Raw genomic sequence first — 19,130 nt, 5'->3', positions numbered from 1 at the left:
CCGCGGCATGTGGGATCTTCCCGGACCGGGGCACGAATCCGTGTCCCCTGCATCGGCAGGCGGACTCTCAACCGCTGCGCCACCAGGGAAGCCCTCCAAGAATATTTTTATTGCTCTTCTTATTCCCCGTGATCTGGGCAGGTTAAGTCCCAAAGGATGCTGGCATTTAGACGTGAGTCAGCTGGGCCAGAGCTGGGGGTTGGAGCAGCTTCTGAAGAGATGGAGGCGGCACAGCCTCTGGGCTTGGCAGGCTGAGGTTGATCCGGGCTGACATCCATGGATGGCTGCACCTGTCTGGCCACCAAATGCCATTTCTGGGACAGCAGGACTAATCTTAGCTCCATCCCCATTTGCTGGTGGAGGTGGGCTCCCAATCCCCACCCCCCATCAGGACTGGCTTATAAACTTGTTGAGGGTCTTCAGTGACCCTAACTCGCTGGCACTGCTCACTACTAAGCTGTTTTCCAAAAGAGTTTCCATGGCAACCTCTTCTTGTCTACCTCAAAACAAGAGGGTTCTCTCTGCCTTCTTTCCCACAGCTCCAATGTCTTGCTAGACCAAAACTTCACCCCCAAGCTGGCTCATTCGATGGCTCACTGGTGTCCTGTCAACAAAAAGTCAAAATACACCACGATGAAGACCCGCCTTTTCCAGGCCTCCACCGCACATCTTCCAGAAGATTTCATCAGGGTGGGGCAGCTGACAAAGCGAGTGGACATATTCGGCTGTGGAATAGTAAGAGCTTCCTTCTCTGCTCAGATCTGGGCCTGTACACATTTGTCCTTCCCATGGCTCCTTTGTAAGCACATAATAGAGGCTCTTAGAAATGTTCCACCAAGTACAGCAGGGGTTGGCAAACTATGGCACACAGGTCAGAACCAGTCCAATGGCCTATTTTCTATGGCCTATAATTAAGACTAGTTTTTACATTTATAAAAGATTGAATAATAACAGCAACAAGAACAATCATAATAAAAGAATATGTGACAGAGATTGTTTGTGGCTCACAAAACCTAAAATATTTACGATCTAGCCTGTTACAGGAAGAGTTTGCCAACCCTTGAAGTAAAGGCCCCCTGCCCCATGAGTGTCCAGATTCCAATAGGCTAAAGGTACCTCCTGACTTCCCTGATTCGCATCCAGCCAGCCGTCTAATTATCTATCCAGTTGTCTGTTTGTTCTTGTTTGTTCATCCATCTGTTTTGTCCATCTGTCCATCCATCCATCAGTCCAGTTGTTATCCAACCATTCATCGGCAACAGCCACCCATCCATTCAGTATCTATCTACCCATCCAACCTCTGTCCTTGTCACCACTGCTGTCCTTCAGTACTGTGTGTCAGGCACTTGGAATGTAAATGTAACTATAACACAATCCCTCCCCCAGGAGTTCATGGTCTGAGTGTAGCAGTCTCCAAAGAATACCAGTTCCCTGAGATCTCAATAGGTTTGATGTGTTTAAAGGGTTTTGATGTGTTTAAGTAGGTTTGAGAAATGCTGGGTTGAGCAAGGTTAAGCAGGAAAAAAAAAAAGTTACCACAAAATTAACAAGAGCCTTTCATATGGTAAATAGCCTTTAATCTGGTAATTGTGAATTCACCACCACCCAGCAATGGTATGGAGGTGGGCTCCCAATCTCCACCCCCCCGTCAGGACTGGCTTATAAACTTGTTGAGGGTCTTCAGTGACCCTCGCTTGCTGGCACTGCTCACTACTAGGCTGTTTTCTGAAGGGGTCTCCATGGCAACCTCTTCCCAAAATGTTTCCCAAATGCCCTTGACTATGGAACCTTGTTTTCTTAGTATCTCTAAGCATCAGACACCTGTGGATCCCGGTCTGGGAAATGCTGGCTGAGAAAAGTGACAGTCGCTGGCTGACCTCTGCCAGGAGCCAACAGCTGCACCTTGGACCTTGCCTTCTCTCTTCCTCTCCAGCCTTAAACTCTATACTTCCTCTCTTTGACCACAGTCTGTCCCTCTACCTCTCCCACTAATGCCCTTCCTCTGAGCCACTTTCTGCCCTCAGCCCAGCCTCCACATACCAGATTCTGCTTCCCTCTATCTTCCAGCCCATCGGCCCTTCTGGTTTACTTGTCCCCCAATTCCCTCCCGCCTCCCCTTCCTCGCCCCCATCAGCCCCACTGCGAGGGGCTCAGTGAAGCTCAGCAGGGCCAGCCCAAGCTCCTGCTCCTTTAAGAACCAGTGGAACTGAACCCTAAGGCTGCCAGGCACTTATAAGGTAGAGCTTAAGAGCCTGGGTTTGAGTCCCGGCTCAGCTACTTTCAGCTGTGTGACCTAGGGTGTCATCTATAACTCTGGGCCTCAGTTTTGTCCTCTGGAAAATGGGGGTATTCATACATACGGAGATTAATAAGATGACGTATATAAACTGGTTAGCAGAGTATGTTGCATAGGTCAGCGTGATTATCATTATTGTGGTTGCCGTTATTCTTCCTACCTTCACACCCTCACTCTTGATTCTGCTTACTCTTGACTTTTTAACTCAGCTCCTGATGCAACAATTGACTTTCCTATTCACTCATTCATTCATTCAGTGAGTGCCTACTGGCTCCCTTCAGTCTTTTTCTCAGCCCTGCCACTGATGGATGGTACGATTTTGAACTTTGGTTCTTGTTGTGGGGAACACTGCATTTCTCTGTGTGTTTGTTTTCTTAATTTATTTTTTTATTGACATATAGTTGATTTACAGCGTTATGGTCATTTCTGCTGTACAGCACAGTGACTCAGTTATACACATATATACATTCTTTTTTATATTCTTTTCTATTGTGGTTTATCCCAGAATATTGAATATAGTTCTCCGTGCTATACCGTAGTAGGTCGGTGTTCTTTTTGATGAGCGCTAAGTAACTTCTGTAAAAGGCCTGGCACGGGGCCTGCCATGTGGAAGAGGCAGAGGAAATGTCTTTCTATTTATTTCCTCTTATTCTTCCCTCCTGCCTTGGCAGGACCCCAGCCGGAGTCACTTTTCCATGGGCTCCTCCGCCAGCTGCAGGGGTTCCCTCTGCTGCCCCCTCCTGGCCAGTGCCAGTCTGTTAGTAACCCTGCAGGCCCTTTCTGAGTGGAGGCGTTCTTGGCAGTGATGTGACCTTATTCTGACTTTGAGAGAAGTTGTGGGAGGGAGATTTGACACTAAGATGGAGTACCCACTGTCTCATATTTACAACCACTAGATCACCACGTACCACATAAGGATACAGGCTCAGATGCGGCGTGTGGGATCTTAGTTCCCCGACCAGGGATTGAACCCACACCCCCCTGCAGTGGAAGCGCTGAGTCTAAACCACTGGACCGCCAGGGAAGTCCCCAGATTTTAGTTTCTTGCCCAAAGGTCACCAAAGCATGTAAGGAACAGAGTCAGAATTTGAACCCAGGTCTGTCTGACTATGGACCCCTTAGCCAGTGTGCTGTTATCTCTGCTGAATTTCTGTTCAAAGCAGGTTTCCCATTTATTAAGATACAGATCACAGTTTGTCAATTTTGTGGTGGCTTACACTGGCTCAGGGCTGTGCTCCTTTCTTAAATGGATGTATTAATGAACAAATAATGTAAATAAAGGCCTGTGGGTGAAACGTGCTATAGATACTGCCGAGATTTTCTGTCTAGAATAGGTGTCTGCACATGGATTCCTCCTTTTCTTGAGATTAACATAGCAGTGCCTGCTTACCGTTCCTGATGGGTTTTAAATGAAGATATCTTTAGTATATATAGTGTGTGTATGTATATGTATGTGTGTATACAGATAGATGTATATATGTATATATATAGAGAGAGGTGTGTGTGTGTATCTTGTCTATCTATCTGATGGTAATACACAGACATTTGGTTTTCATCCTCCCTACCTTGCTATCAATTAACTTAAACCTTCTCCTAGTAGCTGGGTGGTGTGTTTAGCTGGAGGAGGTGTTTAGTGATAATCCCACGTTCCAGATTTTGGGCAAGTGTCTGTGCTGGCAGATGGCAGAGCCAGGCCTGGAGCTCAGAATTTGTTCCTGAGAAGGAACTTCTTTCTTGGCCAGAAGCTCCTGGGTGAACTTGTGCATGTGTGTGTGAACCGTGCTAACTCCCTGTTCTCACAGGTGTTAGCTGAGGTCCTCACTGGCATCCCCGCGATGGACAACAACCGGAGCCCGGTTTACTTGGTAAGGGAACCAGTCACTTCTTTCTCACAGCTGTGAGGGGTCTAGGGGTGGGGAGGGCAGGGACCTCCACTGTACCCATTTTACAGATGCTAACGAGGCCACAGTCCAGGGTTTGATTTGTACTTGTGCAAAGTAGCTGTAACCTTCCCCCTGCACCATCCAGGCAACAATTACGTTTTCATGATAAGAAAGTTTAGAATGTTTAGGGGAAATCCATGTCTTCTCTCTGCATGTCAGGCAATCATATAGAGTTTGACTTTATTTTTTAAATTTTTTGGCCGCGTCATGCAGCATGTGGGATCCTAGTTCCCCAACCAGGGATCGAACCCATGCCCCCTACCGCAGAAGCCCAGAGTCTTAATTAACCGCTGGACCTCCAGGGAAGTCCTAGGGTTTGTCTTTAAATTGGTGAAAGTTAATTTCAGCCCTTTTAGTTTTCGATAATAAAAACAATAATTTCCATTTTGTAGGTTTATAAGAACTGTCATTCAAATATACGTGTGCGTGTGTATAGTGTCATTTCAAAAATATAACAACACGCCCCACTGTGTGTCTGGCACTTTACATATGTTACTTTCTAGGTCCTCTGAATCCCCGTGAGATTGATCAAGCCGTTATGTTCACCTGCAGATGAGGTGAGCAGGCTCTGAGGTTTGCTTGAGATCTCAGCTTTACTAAGTATCAGAGTCGAGATTCTGAGTCACATCTGCTGGACTGCAGATCCTGAGTTCTTTTTTTTGTTTTTTTGTGTTTTTTTTTGCGGTACGCAGGCCTCTCACTGCTGTGGCCTCTCCCGTTGCGGAGCACAGGCTCCGGACGCGCAGGCTCAGCGGCCATGTCTCACGGGCCCAGCCGCTCTGCGGCATGTGGGATCTTCCTGGACCGGGGCACGAACCTGTGTCCCCTGCATCGGCAGGCGGACTCTCAACCACTGCGCCACCAGGGAAGCCCAGATCCTGAGTTCTTAACCCCAGTGCTCTCCTAACTCTTTAATTCTCATGACAGTCCAGCCATACGGATTCATCATCGTTATTATTACCATCCCCATTTTACATATGAGAAAACTAAGGCCAAGGTGAAGAGACGTATCTTATGACCCCCAGCGAGATGGCAGAGCTGGGATTTGAACCCATGTCTTCTGCAGAGCTCTGACCCCTATGCAAGCCCTCATCCTCTTCACTAATTTGAGAGGGGAGCACTTTTCTGACTTGATGTGGAGGCCATTGGAGCAGCTGGCTTTTTTGTGACTAGGCTCCAAAAGCATCCCCTTCACCCTGGGGTGGGAAGCTGAAGACCTCCCCTATACGCGGACAGTCACGACCTGTCCCTTTGCTGAATTCCCAGAGCTCTGCCCCTTTTGGGCACCAGGCCCCCGGTACTGCAGAGAGGTCGGTTTGGTCAGCTCAGATGTGGTTCGGGGCAGTTTGGGACAATTTCTCATATTCCGACAGTTTTCTTCAGATGTATTACCCAGCACATTCACCCAGGGATTGAATGTCACAGGGGAAGGAGCCTTTGGAGACACTTAGGTGAAACTTTCCAGAAGGCCTTTTTGGTAAATGGTTTCTAAAAACATGGAGGAAATAATTTTTTTTTAATCTAGTTTCTTTCTCTTCTTCTGGACCCAAATAGGGTCTCCCATCATCCCTTGTTGTGGTACTTTTAATTCATTGTGCAAAAAATTAAAATTCAAGTCAGAGATGAAAGCTGTGGCCAAGTGGGTCCAGGGTGGGAGGAGCCAGCCTCTCCTCCACACTCGGGAGTGTTCATGGCTGCAGTGTCTCTGGAGGTCATTGGGTGGTTTCCATCAAAATTTAAAATGTGTGTACCCTCTGATGCAGCAATTTCACTTGTACGCTAGGGAAACGCATACAAGTAAGAAAGACAGAGAGACGAGGATGTTCGTTGTAGCTCTAGTTATGGTAGTGAAGCATTGCTAACAAGTGAAATATCTATCAATTGGGAGGCGGTTAAAAAAATGACGATATGATCATACACACCATGGAACACCATGAAGTTATTTATAAAAAAAGCTTTATGAGTATGTTTGTAAGTACTTACAATGAGGATAAAGTGTATAATATGATAAATGTTGACATTTGTGTTTATCTGTGAAATCGTCACCAAATCAAGATAATGAGCATGGCCACTACCCCAGAAGTTACCTCTGCTCATTTGTCACCCTCCTCTCACCCCTCCCCACCCTGCCGTCCCCCGCAGCCATTGGTCTGCTTTCTGTCACTGTACAACTGTACAAAAGTTTCTCTTTTCTGGAGTTTCCTGTAAAGGAAACCGTGGAGAGTGTGTGTGCTCTTTTGTTGTCTGGCCTTTCCCACTCAGCATAGTTTTTGTGGGATGCACCCATGCTCTGTTTGTGTGTTGGAGTTCATTTCTTTAGATGCCAAATGATGCTCTAGTGTGTGGATGTGCCCCCATTTGTCCATTCACCTGTTGATGACGTGTAGGGTGTTTCCAGCGTTTGACCAGTACATATAAAGCTGCTGGTACCTTTGTGTGGGGATCTCAGTGTGGACGTATGCACTTATTTCTGTCAAGGTGTAATTCACACTTCTGAGGTATACAAAAATGGTATGAGTTTTGACAAACGTAGATGGTCGGGAGACCACCACCACAATCAAGATATGGAATATTTATTTCATTACAGAATATTCCCTCACGTCCCTTTATAGTCAATCCCCTTTCCCCGCTTCCAGGCCCTGGCAACTACTGATCTAGTTTCTGTCTGTGTCGTTCCATCTCTTCTGGAGCGCTGTGTAAGTGGAATCGTAGAGCGTGTGCCTGTTCGTTGCGGGCTCCTTCCACTTAGCGTGCTGCCTTTGAGATTCATCCATGTCGTATGTATCAGTGGTTGATTCCTCGCGCTGCTGGGGAATACTCCGTTGTATGGATGTCCGACCATTTGTTGATCCGTTGACCGGTTGCTAGACATCTGGGTTGTTTCCCGGTTTTGGCAATTCTGAATAAAGCTGACATAAACATTCTTGTTTTAGAAAAAGCAAAACAAGAGAGACGTGTATGTTCTGACAGGGAGATATCTGCAAGTGAGAAAAAATCAAGTTCAAAACAGTATATATAGTGTGATCCCGTCTTTGGTACTAAATAGATGAATGAATTTACAAATTGTATCTTATATTTTCTTATTTATCTGGGGCTAATATAGTACCTACCTGGTAGGGTTTAGTGAAGATTAAATAATATGTGACGTATGTAAAACAGTGACTAGAACATAGTAAGCCCTCTGTGTGGTAGCTACTATTACTACTACGCTTACTTTAATAGCTCTTAGGAGATGGCTTGCCATTGTTATTGTATATAACTAAAGTGATTATAACTGTGGACTTTTATAGCAGAAACTCTAGAAAAATGTAATCCAGCCTATTAGCAGGGGTTGCCTTTGGAGAGTTGAAATAAGGGGAGGGGTTAACTTTTGCCCTAAAACTTCAACTGCTTCTATTTTAGTTTTTAACAACAACAAAAAAATGTTTTTAATAATACTGTTGATTTTGACTAATTTCTTTTTAATTAAAATGTTTAATTCAAGTAATCTGCATACTTGGCTTAGAAAACGTAGCAGCACCTAGCAACTACTCCAGGCCTCTTTCCCTGGCCTGCCTTCAGGGACGCCCACTTCCTTAACAAGTCCTTTTTATGGGGCTTCCCTGGTGGCGCAGTGGTTGAGAGTCCGCCTGCCGATGCTAGGGGACGCGGGTTCGTGCCCCGGTCCAGGAGGATCGCACGTGCCACGGAGCGGCTGGGCCCGTGAGCCATGGCCACTGAGCCTGGTGCGTCTGGAGCCTGTACTCCACAACGGGAGAGGCCACAACAGTGAGAGGCCCGCGTACCGCAAAAAAAAAAAAGTCCTTTTTATTATGGACAATTTCAAACATACACAAAAGTCAAGAAAAGAATATAAGGAATCTCCATGCATCCATCCCATCAGTTATCAACATCATCCTTTTCTTATTTCTTTTGCAACCCCCAAACCATTTTTGTCTGTGTATTTTCAAGCAAATCCCAGATATTGTTATTTCACCCATAGAATTTAGTTTTCTTAATTACTTATTATCATTTAATACCCATTTCATATTTAGATGTCCCAGATTGTCTCAAAAATGACTTTTTAAAGTTGGTTCGTTTGAAACCAGATGCAAGCAAGGTGCCGTGTTTCTGAAGACTTGGGTTCTCTCGCTGCGCCCCTCCCCCCTTCTTTCTGCCTGGCATTGCATTTTTGCATAAAGTGGGTCGCTTCTGTGGTAGACTCACGTGCTGGATTTTTCTGATTGCATCTTGTTGTATCTTTAACTTGTTTCTCTGTTCCCCCTGTTTCCTGTGCCCTGGTTGTCAGCCCTTGAGACTTGATTAGAATCATGGTCTAGGTGGTTCTGTGTACTTCCTTTTGCATCACAGCCTGAGGAGTGCGGCAGACTGCCCTCCTTTTAGTACTAAGATTCATCAGGGTTCAGGTGGAGTTGCTGAGTCCCTCCATTACTAAGTTCCCCGTCACTCTGCCTCCGAGTGTTCTTGATGGAGGATGGCGTCTTGTGATGGCGGTTACTGAGTGAGACCCAGGATTTCATGGGCTGTAGTCAAGTGGGGAGCACTTACACCGTTCCTTCAGGGCAATCACTATGCACAGTTTCTCATTTGTTTCAGATGGTGGTAACCTCCATATCCGTAAATAATACGCTTCTATTCTTATTTACAGATTTGTCAACTTTAAATACCATTACACTTTTAAAAAAAATAAATTTTATTCATTTATTTATTTTTGGCTGCGTTGGGTCTTCGTTGCTGCATGTGGGTTTTCTCTAGTTGCGGTGAGCAGTGGCTCCTCTTAGTTGCGGTGCCCGGGCTTCTCATTGCGATGGCTTCTCTTGTTGCAGAGTGCGGGCTCTAGGCGCGCGGGCTTCAGTAGTTGTGGCGCGCGGGCTCAGTAGCTGTGGCTCACGGGCTGTAGAGTGCAGGCTCAGTAGCTGTAGTGCACGGGCTTAGTTGCTCCGCGGCATGTGGGATCTTCCCGGACCAGGGCTCGAACCCGTGTGCCCTGCATTGGCAGGCGGGTTCTTAACCACTGTGCCACCAGGGGTGTCCCACCATTACACTTTTTAAAAAGATAAAAATCTAAAAAGGCAGAACTCACATGAAAGAATCGTGCAAAGGGGCATTTAAAAATGAACCCCTTGCCAGTTTTAGGTTTTCAGTCTACAGGTACTGAGTTATTGATGGTGTCAGGTGTCTAGGTATTTTTTGGATTCTTAGAAAGCCCATTTTCTCAATTGGGAAACTGAGGCAGAGTGGGGACTATTTTGTTTTGTTCTTGAAGCAGATATCACAACCCATGTCTGATAATCTCTGATAATATTTTACTCTGAATTATAACTATTTGTATACAAAGCTGTATGAAGCAGTAAAAATTTAGTTTTACATTTAATAAATCACTTCTATTAAAAATAGTAAAATTACACAAAAAGGAAGAAACTTAACCAGAAAATAAATTAGCTTGTACAATATATGAAAACATTTGTAAGGAACTTACCATCTGCCAGGTACTGTTCTTGGTGTTGGAGATACAAAGTTAAAGTTCTTACGCTCCTGGAGCTTTCATTCTAGGGGAGGAGAACAAAGGATACTTAAGTAAATGAAAATATGTGTAGTTCCAGGCCAGTGGTAAGTGCTATGAAGAAATGTGAAGTAATGTTAGGGGACAGAGTGAAAGAGTTGGAGGAGGGCTGTTTTAGGTCAGGGAAAGCTTCTTGGCGTAGGTAACATCAGAGCAGAGACCCAAATGAAGGGAGGGTCCAGGACATGATAAAGCTCAAGGGAGGGGCATTCTAGACCGAGAGAAGAATAAGTGCAAAGGCCCTGAGGCAGGATGAGCTTAGGGGCTTCCAAGATAGAAGGAGGAGACAGAGTGGCTGAGTACAGTGAGCTAGAAGGACAGAGGGAGGAGAGGAGATGGGATAGGTCTGCAGGGGCCAGATTGTCACAAAATCTGGGGTTTCTGAAGGCCATAGTTAACAGATGGGGACGTATTATAGGAGGTCAGGAACTGTTGGTGTTAAAAACAAACACACAGGGCTTCCCTGGTGGCGCAGTGGTTAAGAATCCGCCTGCCAATGCAGGGGACACAGGTTCGAGCCCTGGTTCGGGAAGATCCCACATGCCGCGGGGCCAGTAAGTCCGTGAGCCACAACTGCTGAGCCCGAGCTGTAGAGCCTGTGAGCCCAACTACTGAAGCCCGTGCGCCTAGAGCCCGTGCTCTGCGACAAGAGAAGCCACCGCAATGAGAAGCCCGCGCAGCGCAAGGAATAGAAGCCCCCGCTCGCCACAACTAGCGAAAGCCCGCGCACAGCAACAAAGACCCAACGCAGCCAAAAATAAATAAATAAAATAAGTAAATTTATTAAAAAACACACCCACCAAAAAAACCCCTTTTATTTTTCCAAATATAAATGCAAAACAGGCTTGTAGAACATTTAGTAAATATAGGAAAATATAGAAAATAAAATAGAAATCGTTCTTGGAGATGACTACTGTTAATATTTTACACCCTGCCCCCTGGTATTTATTCTATATATGTATATATACACACAGTTTATATTATTTATATTTATATATTTTATATTATTTATTACATGGATTTTCAATTTTTGCATTTTATATAGCATGAAATATTACACAATATTTTTATATAATGCATGTAGCATATAACATAAAGTGCATTGAAATATTTCTGTATAAATATTTTATATAGTTATTTAAAGTATTATATATTGTATATAAATATATATTATATATTATATGTTATATATAATTATATAAAATGTTTTATGTATTTATATGTGTAACCATATAAAATACTGTATATCTATGAAATATCATTACAAATACGTATATATAAAACATATTGTTTAAAGTATACAATATTTTATATATAAATAAGTATATATGTAGGATATACATGGAAAATTTATATATAAATGTTATAGTGTTTACATAAATAAATATACCACAAATATAAAAAAATACATATAAATCTCATATGTTAATATATGATAGATTAATGCACTATATACTATATCAATCAATATTATACATAATTATATTACATATTAATTTCCTATATTTAATATATTTAATCAGTAAAAGTAATATATTTGTAACCTATTTATATAAGTAGGTTTATATTTATATAAGTTGCAAATAAGTAAATATATACATGTGCGATGTAATATATAATTTGTACTATACAAATATATAGTAATATATTTATTATTATTTATACAGCATATCTTCTGTTTTAGGAATAGTTCAGATTTCTGCTTTCTAAGTAGCATAAAATGTTGTAACATGTAAATACAAAATTTAAAATATAAAAATATACATAATATTATATATAGTACATCTCCTATTAAATATACATGTGTCAGAATCCTACATCCTAAAATGTTTATTTTGTATCATGAGAGATTTTTCCTGTAAATGTTATTAATAAGATGAGTTATTGGTGTAAGTAAAGTGCTCAGCACGTAGTAAGTACTATATAAATGGTAGCTATTATTACTATTAATTATTATCACTAATAGACTATTGAATGTTGATTGTGTCAAGTATCACACTTTTTCACACGTTATGCTTTAGATGCCCTATGTCATTTAATTTTTGTGTTAGTCCTATTATCCCCATTTTCCTGATGAAGCAACCCAAGGCCCCCCTGCCTGACGGGGCTTATGAGTGTGGTACAGAATGCCCTGTACATGTGGGGAATTTAGCAGTTCTCCAGTTCTGCCGTTTTACTCGGTCCTGGGATCCTTGCAATTAGTTTTAAAAACACTGTTGGTTTTCTGGGTGTTTGCCGCTCTGGTGCAATCCTGGAGGTGGGTGGGGCACGTGTGGTTAGACTCCACACCCCTGCAGCTCACACGGAGGGTATTTCCACTCTTCTTCCCACAGAAGGATTTACTCCTCAGTGAAATTCCCAGCAGCACCACACGGCTCTGCTCCAGTAAGACAGATGTGGAGAAAGTGATGGCCAAGGAGATCTGCCAGAATTACCTGGAGAAGAGAGCAGGGAGGCTGCCAGAGGCCTGTGCCGAGGCCTTGGCCATGGCCGCCTGCCTCTGCCTGCGGAGGCGCAACGCCAGCCTGGCGGAGGTGAGCCTAACGTTCAGCCTTCCCCCAGCAGTGAGCCCTGTCCTGCGTCAGCAGGACCTCAATTCCCCGGCTGCATGAGTCTGCTTTACCAGGGGCTCTGTCACGATCCCTTTACCGATGCCCTTACCGAGAAGTGATTTCATACACCAGGGCCATATTTGTTTGCAAACAGCAGTATCTGCTGGAGCTCCCAGCAGCCAAACTGGAGTCTGGTCCTGAGGGTGCCCAGGACCACACCCTCGGATATAACAGAAGTCCGTCTGCTTTCTCTGAACGGGCTTTATTTCTCCTCCTCTCTGTAGGCCCCTTCTCATTCCCTCCATCCTCTTGGTCAGGGGATACAGCCGTATTCATTTACAGGTCATGGTTCTGTCTTCACTGAGCGGCCCAATTCCAACCTCTTAGTGAGAGAAACTGATTGGCTTAGCTAGGGTCAGGTGTCTACCTGTTGGCCTATCAGGTAAGGTGGGGGTCCGGTATATAAACCCGGTGGCCAGGGGGTCAAGCCTGGAAGGTGGAAGGGCCAGGTTCCAGAGAAAGGGATCATTCCTTAACCCATGGACTAAGCAGACATCAATCACCGCAGAGGATAAAACATTTTCTTATGGACAGGATATGCAGAGGGGGTTTCCATGGTAACAGGTGTAAATTTGGGCACCAACTTTACTAGGCCTTTCTAAGTACAAAATAACTGCCTGAGAGGGCTCATCGAGATCATCCCACGGAGTGATTTTCCAGGGATGCCTGACAGAGAGGGGCTCCTTGGGAAGAGGCAGGAAGAGGGCTGTGGATGGCTGCAGGCCCCACCCATGACTCCAACCAGACATCCACTGTCACTTCTCATAATTGTATTGGGTTCTCAGTATTTTATCTGAGGAAAGGGTTTGGTAGCTGAAAAAAAAAATCTTCAAACACCACTGTTAGGGCTTCCCTGGTGGCGCAGTGGTTGAGAGTCCGCCTGCCGATGCAGGGGACACGGGTTCGTGCCGCAGAGCGGCTGGGCCCGTGAGCCATGGCCGCTGAGCCTGCACATCCGGAGCCTGTGCTCCGCAACGGGAGAGGCCACAGCAGTGAGAGGCCCGCGTACTGCAAAAAACAACAACAAAAACAACAACAAAAAACACCACTGCTGTAGCCCAGCCCTCCCCTTTTACAGATGGAGATGTTGAGGCCAAGAGAGGGGGAGATGAGGCCAGAGGGAGTTTCTGTCAGAGCCCTCTGGACTCCTGGCTCAGCCCCAGCTCTACCCTCTTGCACCAGGACATGGCAGGAGCTAGAGACCAAGTCACCGCTCTCAGTCTAGGCTGTGCTCCAGCTGCCCGTGTGCCACAGTGTTCAGTCACTCATTCAGCAGTGGTGTGCTGGGCCCCGGGGATATATCGGGGAACAAGGCAGGCCCAGTTCCACTTTCCTGGAGTTCACAGACATTGTGTAGTAACCATCTGGTGAGCGCTGGTGTAGCATATTACGGGAGCCCCATGCAGGACTTTCCCAAGGAAGTGATGTGTAAGCAGATGAAGAGCAACCGAAGCAGAAGGAACAATTCATGCAAATAGCCTGAGTTGAGAGAGAGCTTAGAAGGTCAAGGGCCTGGAATAAGGTCAGAGTGGCTAGAACACAGAGTACCTGGGGCAGAGTGGCTTGTGATGAGGCTGCTGGGGAAGGAGGAGCCCGACAACAGAGGGCTTTGCAGCCACAGTCAGGATTTTGAGGAAGTCACTGGGGGTATTAAGCCGTGGCAGGACATAATCAGACTTAAGTTTTAAAAAGATCTCTCTCCCTCAACCACTTATTCTTTCATTCCTTCATTCATTTTACTCTTTTGTTCAGTGTATCACTTAAAGTACATTCAAAGAAGCTGCTATAATGAGGAGACTCCAAGTGAGATAAAAGTTTGTTCTGTTTAGCTCAACAGTTTGAATGTAGGCAGTCCAGAGCTGATGTCGCAGTGCCGCAGTATTGGGGGATTTGGGCTCCTGTATTGTTGCTCTGCTCCCCTTATCATGTGACTTCCACTTCGGAATCCAAAAAGGCTGCTTTAGCTCAGGCCATCACATCTGCATTCCAGCCACTAAAAGGGGGTTAAAAAGGAGAACATATACCCTTCCTCGTAAGGGTGTGACCTGGAAATGCACATATCACTTCTTCTCCCATAGGCCAGAACCTAGTTATGTAGTTTTGTAGTTTTTAGCTTGGCAAGTATTTATTGGGCATATGTTGTGAAGATTTGTCTCAAAAGGTGACATTTGAACTGGGCCTTGAAGCATGAGGAAGCATTTGCTATGTAGAATAAAGGGGATAGGGCACTTTCATATACAAAGAGGAATGAAAATGGTCATTGTCCGCAGTATTTCACAACCAAGCTAGGAAGTTGAGAGGTCAGTAGGGTCATGGCCTTGAAGAGAAGCAGACTTGGGTTTAGTGGTCAGCTCTGCCACTCACTGACTGGGTGACCTTAGGCAGGGAACTTAACCTCTCTGATCTTTTAATTTTTTATTTCTAAAAAGTCATTTACATTATGTGTCAAATGTGCTTTGTAAAGTGCAAGGCACTGAGCAAATGAAATTTGTTATTTTTACTAAGGGTAGGTTTGTGTGCCGTTTATGTGTGTGTGTGTGTGTGTGTGTGTGTGTGTGTGTGTGTGAAGAAGAAATATTCCTTCCCTGCCTGCCTCTAATTTTACTAACCTCCCTAACCAGAAAAGCCCTCAAGGGCAATATCTATATTACTTAGGGCATTTCTAGCTGAAAGTGATAGAAACTCAACTCGAATTATTAGATTCGACCCACAGACACACACGTAACCACGTAACAGAGAAGGAAGCAGGGAGCCTATGAATGAGAGGATGAATGATTTATTGCTCATTTAACCAAACTGCAGGCAGCATAGGTATTGCTGGGGCAGCTAGACCCAGGGTCTCAACCAGCAAAAGTACAAATATCTGTATCTCTGTGCCTGTGGCGCGTTCTCTCTCTCTTCCCCAAGGTGTGTGGCTCTGTGGCTGCTGTGGAAGAGCAGCTGAGAGGTCAGGAGACGTCGCTCCCTTGGAGTGGTCTTTCCGAGTGCACAGGCTCTTCCTCCAATACCCCAGAAGAAACGGACGACGTGGACAATTCCAGCTTCGAAGCCTCCTGCTGCATGAGGGAGGCACCCTGGGCCGGGGCTGCCTACTCGCCTCCCCCCCCAGCGGATGGAGAAAGTGAGCTGCCGGCTGGTGGGGCAGTGGAAGCTGACTCCTCCTCTGAGGCCTGCGCCAGTGCAGAACCTCCCCAGGATGGTAAGCGTGGGATCTGAGTCCTTATACACTCTCATTTATGTCCCCAACTCAGTCTATCATTTATTCCTTCTCTCCCGCATTCACGCGTTCATTTGCTTATCCAGCTGTTCACCTGCCAGCTGGCCGCGCCAAGAGAGTCATCCTCCTTCTCCCCCGGCCCCCGATGTCAAGTCCCTCACTCAGTCCTGTCCACTGACCTGAATAGCCCTCTGCTCCATCTGCTTCCCTGCATTGCCCGTCCCCGTCCCCCTACCCCTCATCTAAGCTACTCTCCTCTTGCTGGATGAGCGCACAGCCTCCCTGTGGCCTCCCTGATCTGCTCTGGCCCCTCACCAGTTCTTCATCCAGGGGCCAGCCAGAGTGGTTTTTAAAAACAACTCATGTCACTCCTCGTTTAAAGCCCTTCTGTGGTTCCCCACTGCACTTAGAGACCAAGTAAAAACTCTCCCTTGGGACCAGCAAAGCCCCTTGTGGTCTGTCACCGGCCGCCTCTCTATCCTCACTTCACACCTTGCCAGCTGCTTCCAAAGATAGCTTCTATTTCTGACCCTGGGGTCCAAACACACCAGGTTTCCTTCTGAAATAAAAATTCGGAAGGCCTTTACAATTCAGCGTCCTCATCCCCTGGTAAACGTGGCTCTGTGAATGTCTCAGGCTCTGACCTTTCCTGTTGTTCCTCCTCCCACATGGAGGTGAGTGGAAGAAGAGAGAGAGAGTGTAAGCTTCATTCTAACATTGCCCCCCACCCCCAGGGGAGAAGCATGGAAGCCCCTCCTCTCTGAAAGGTGGGGGCAGGTGACAGGCCTTCCCTGAAAAGGCAGAAGCAATGACAATGCTCATTCCACTCAGGGCCTGATTCAGAAGTCCGATTTAAGTGAAAAACTCTGACCAAGTCTGACTTTCTAAGAATTATAACAACTGTTTCCAAATACCTTTTGTTCAAGTTCTTTACTTTCCATTGAATGTCAGCTACAGAGACTTCGTGGAAAATTGAGATCAATGAGGCCAAAAAGAAACTGATGGAGAATATCCGGCTCTACAAAGAAGAGAAACTGGATAGCATTGAGCTTTTTGGCCCTTGATGACTCGAACATAGCTGAGGACCCTCGTCCTCCATTGGAAAAATGAACGTCAATCGAGAAAAAGATCTAAGGAAGAATCAAGATCTCCCAGGAAACACCAAACATCAGCTTCCCTTGGGTGGCGGCAGAGACACTTCCATTTTACCAGAGTGAGTTAGGGGAGACGGGACCTCAGCTTTCAGAGACACAAAAATCCATGAAGTCCTCTTCCTTTCTGACATTTGTCAATCAGAGCTCTGGGTTATCAGGAGACTGAAGGGGAAACCCTGATACATGAGCCCAGGATGTGGGCGATTTTGTGGTTCCGGGGAGCATGTGACGATAACCACCCTAATAGATGCCATTGCCTGGCTCTCACCCTTGACAACCGATTGAGCATTCTGAGCGCTGATGGAACTTTCCAAAGCTAAGATCTCTGGGTAATATTTGCTACCAACTGCCTGCAAACTTCCATGACCTTTGCATGAAAGACTTTCAACTTGTGTCCCATTTCGGTTCTTCACTCCCTCGTCAAGGTCTCAAGTTTTACAAATGCCAGACACCTGGCAGAAGGCTCTGGAGGTTTTCTGCTTTCTCTTTCAGAAATATTGCAGTCCACAGATATTTATTTAATGCCCACTCTGCACCTTTATCCTCCCATTCCACTAATGCTAATATTTTAAATAGAGTTTTTATTTAGAGAGTATGTATTATTTATGTCTGTAGATAAAGAACCAGGAGAACTAGGTTCATGTTTGATTCTGCTGCTAATTTAATTTCTGGAACCTCAGTTTCCTTGTAAGTAACATGCATTCATCCTCCCTCCCTGGGCTGTTGGGGAGGAACGGGTGAGACATGGCTACAGAAATACTTTGAAAATGTACTTGTCCTGTTTTGTTAAATAAATTTTTAAAAAGACATTAAGTGTTTATTTTTGTCATGTACCTAACATTTATTGCAGTGGGTATATTTCTGAAAAGTCACGTTGCAAGTCTTTTTAAATTCAGCGTGTCCTATTTTATTTTTTAATAAATTTATTTTATTTATTGATTTTTGGCTGTGTTGGGTCTTCGTTGCTGCGTGTGGGCTTTCTCTAGTTGTGGTGAGTGGCGGCTACTCTTCGTTGAGGTGCTTGGGCTTCTCATTGCGGTGGCTTTTCTTGTTGCGGAGCACGGGCTCTAGGCGCGCGGGCTTCAGTAGTTGTGGCGCGCGGACTTAGTTGCTCTGCGGCATGTGGGATCTTCCCGGACCAGGGCTCGAACCCATATCCCCTGAATTGGCAGGTGGATTCTTAACCACTGAGCCACCAGGGAAGCCCTTACTTTTATTTATTTATTTATTTTTGGCTGCGTTGGGTTGCAGGTGACAGGCCTTCCCTGAAAAGGCAGAAGCAATGACAATGCTCATTCCACTCAGGGCCTGATTCAGAAGTCCGATTTAAGTGAAAAACTCTGACCAAGTCTGACTTTCTAAGAATTATAACAACTGTTTCCAAATACCTTTTGTTCAAGTTCTTTACTTTCCATTGAATGTCAGCTACAGAGACTTCGTGGAAAATTGAGATCAATGAGGCCAAAAAGAAACTGATGGAGAATATCCGGCTCTACAAAGAAGAGAAACTGGATAGCATTGAGCTTTTTGGCCCTTGATGACTCGAACATAGCTGAGGACCCTCGTCCTCCATTGGAAAAATGAACGTCAATCGAGAAAAAGATCTAAGGAAGAATCAAGATCTCCCAGGAAACACCAAACATCAGCTTCCCTTGGGTGGCGGCAGAGACACTTCCATTTTACCAGAGTGAGTTAGGGGAGACGGGACCTCAGCTTTCAGAGACACAAAAATCCATGAAGTCCTCTTCCTTTCTGACATTTGTCAATCAGAGCTCTGGGTTATCAGGAGACTGAAGGGGAAACCCTGATACATGAGCCCAGGATGTGGGCGATTTTGTGGTTCCGGGGAGCATGTGACGATAACCACCCTAATAGATGCCATTGCCTGGCTCTCACCCTTGACAACCGATTGAGCATTCTGAGCGCTGATGGAACTTTCCAAAGCTAAGATCTCTGGGTAATATTTGCTACCAACTGCCTGCAAACTTCCATGACCTTTGCATGAAAGACTTTCAACTTGTGTCCCATTTCGGTTCTTCACTCCCTCGTCAAGGTCTCAAGTTTTACAAATGCCAGACACCTGGCAGAAGGCTCTGGAGGTTTTCTGCTTTCTCTTTCAGAAATATTGCAGTCCACAGATATTTATTTAATGCCCACTCTGCACCTTTATCCTCCCATTCCACTAATGCTAATATTTTAAATAGAGTTTTTATTTAGAGAGTATGTATTATTTATGTCTGTAGATAAAGAACCAGGAGAACTAGGTTCATGTTTGATTCTGCTGCTAATTTAATTTCTGGAACCTCAGTTTCCTTGTAAGTAACATGCATTCATCCTCCCTCCCT

The 19,130-nt window shown here is 45.1% G+C and overlaps 1 protein-coding gene across 1 annotated transcript in view; it reads left to right on the top strand.

Moving 5' to 3' along the window:
* IRAK2 (interleukin 1 receptor associated kinase 2) overlaps positions 1-17,594 on the top strand; it is a 73,610-nt gene extending 56,016 nt beyond the window's left edge. Inside the window, exons 10-13 of the mRNA XM_024764726.1 lie at positions 4,099-4,161; positions 12,136-12,336; positions 15,322-15,613; positions 16,583-17,594. Coding sequence (XP_024620494.1) covers positions 4,099-4,161; positions 12,136-12,336; positions 15,322-15,613; positions 16,583-16,695 — 669 coding nt within the window. The 3' untranslated portion in view covers positions 16,696-17,594. The remainder of the gene's footprint in view (positions 1-4,098; positions 4,162-12,135; positions 12,337-15,321; positions 15,614-16,582) is intronic.
* Positions 17,595-19,130: the final 1,536 nt, after the last annotated feature.

The sequence above is a fragment of the Neophocaena asiaeorientalis genome, unplaced genomic scaffold (assembly GCF_003031525.2).
Source record: "Neophocaena asiaeorientalis asiaeorientalis breed wild unplaced genomic scaffold, Neophocaena_asiaeorientalis_V1.1 scaffold230, whole genome shotgun sequence".
NCBI lineage: Eukaryota > Metazoa > Chordata > Mammalia > Artiodactyla > Phocoenidae > Neophocaena > Neophocaena asiaeorientalis.
The sequence above is the reverse complement of the archived record's forward strand: the minus strand, read 5'-3'. Positions and strand labels throughout refer to the sequence as shown.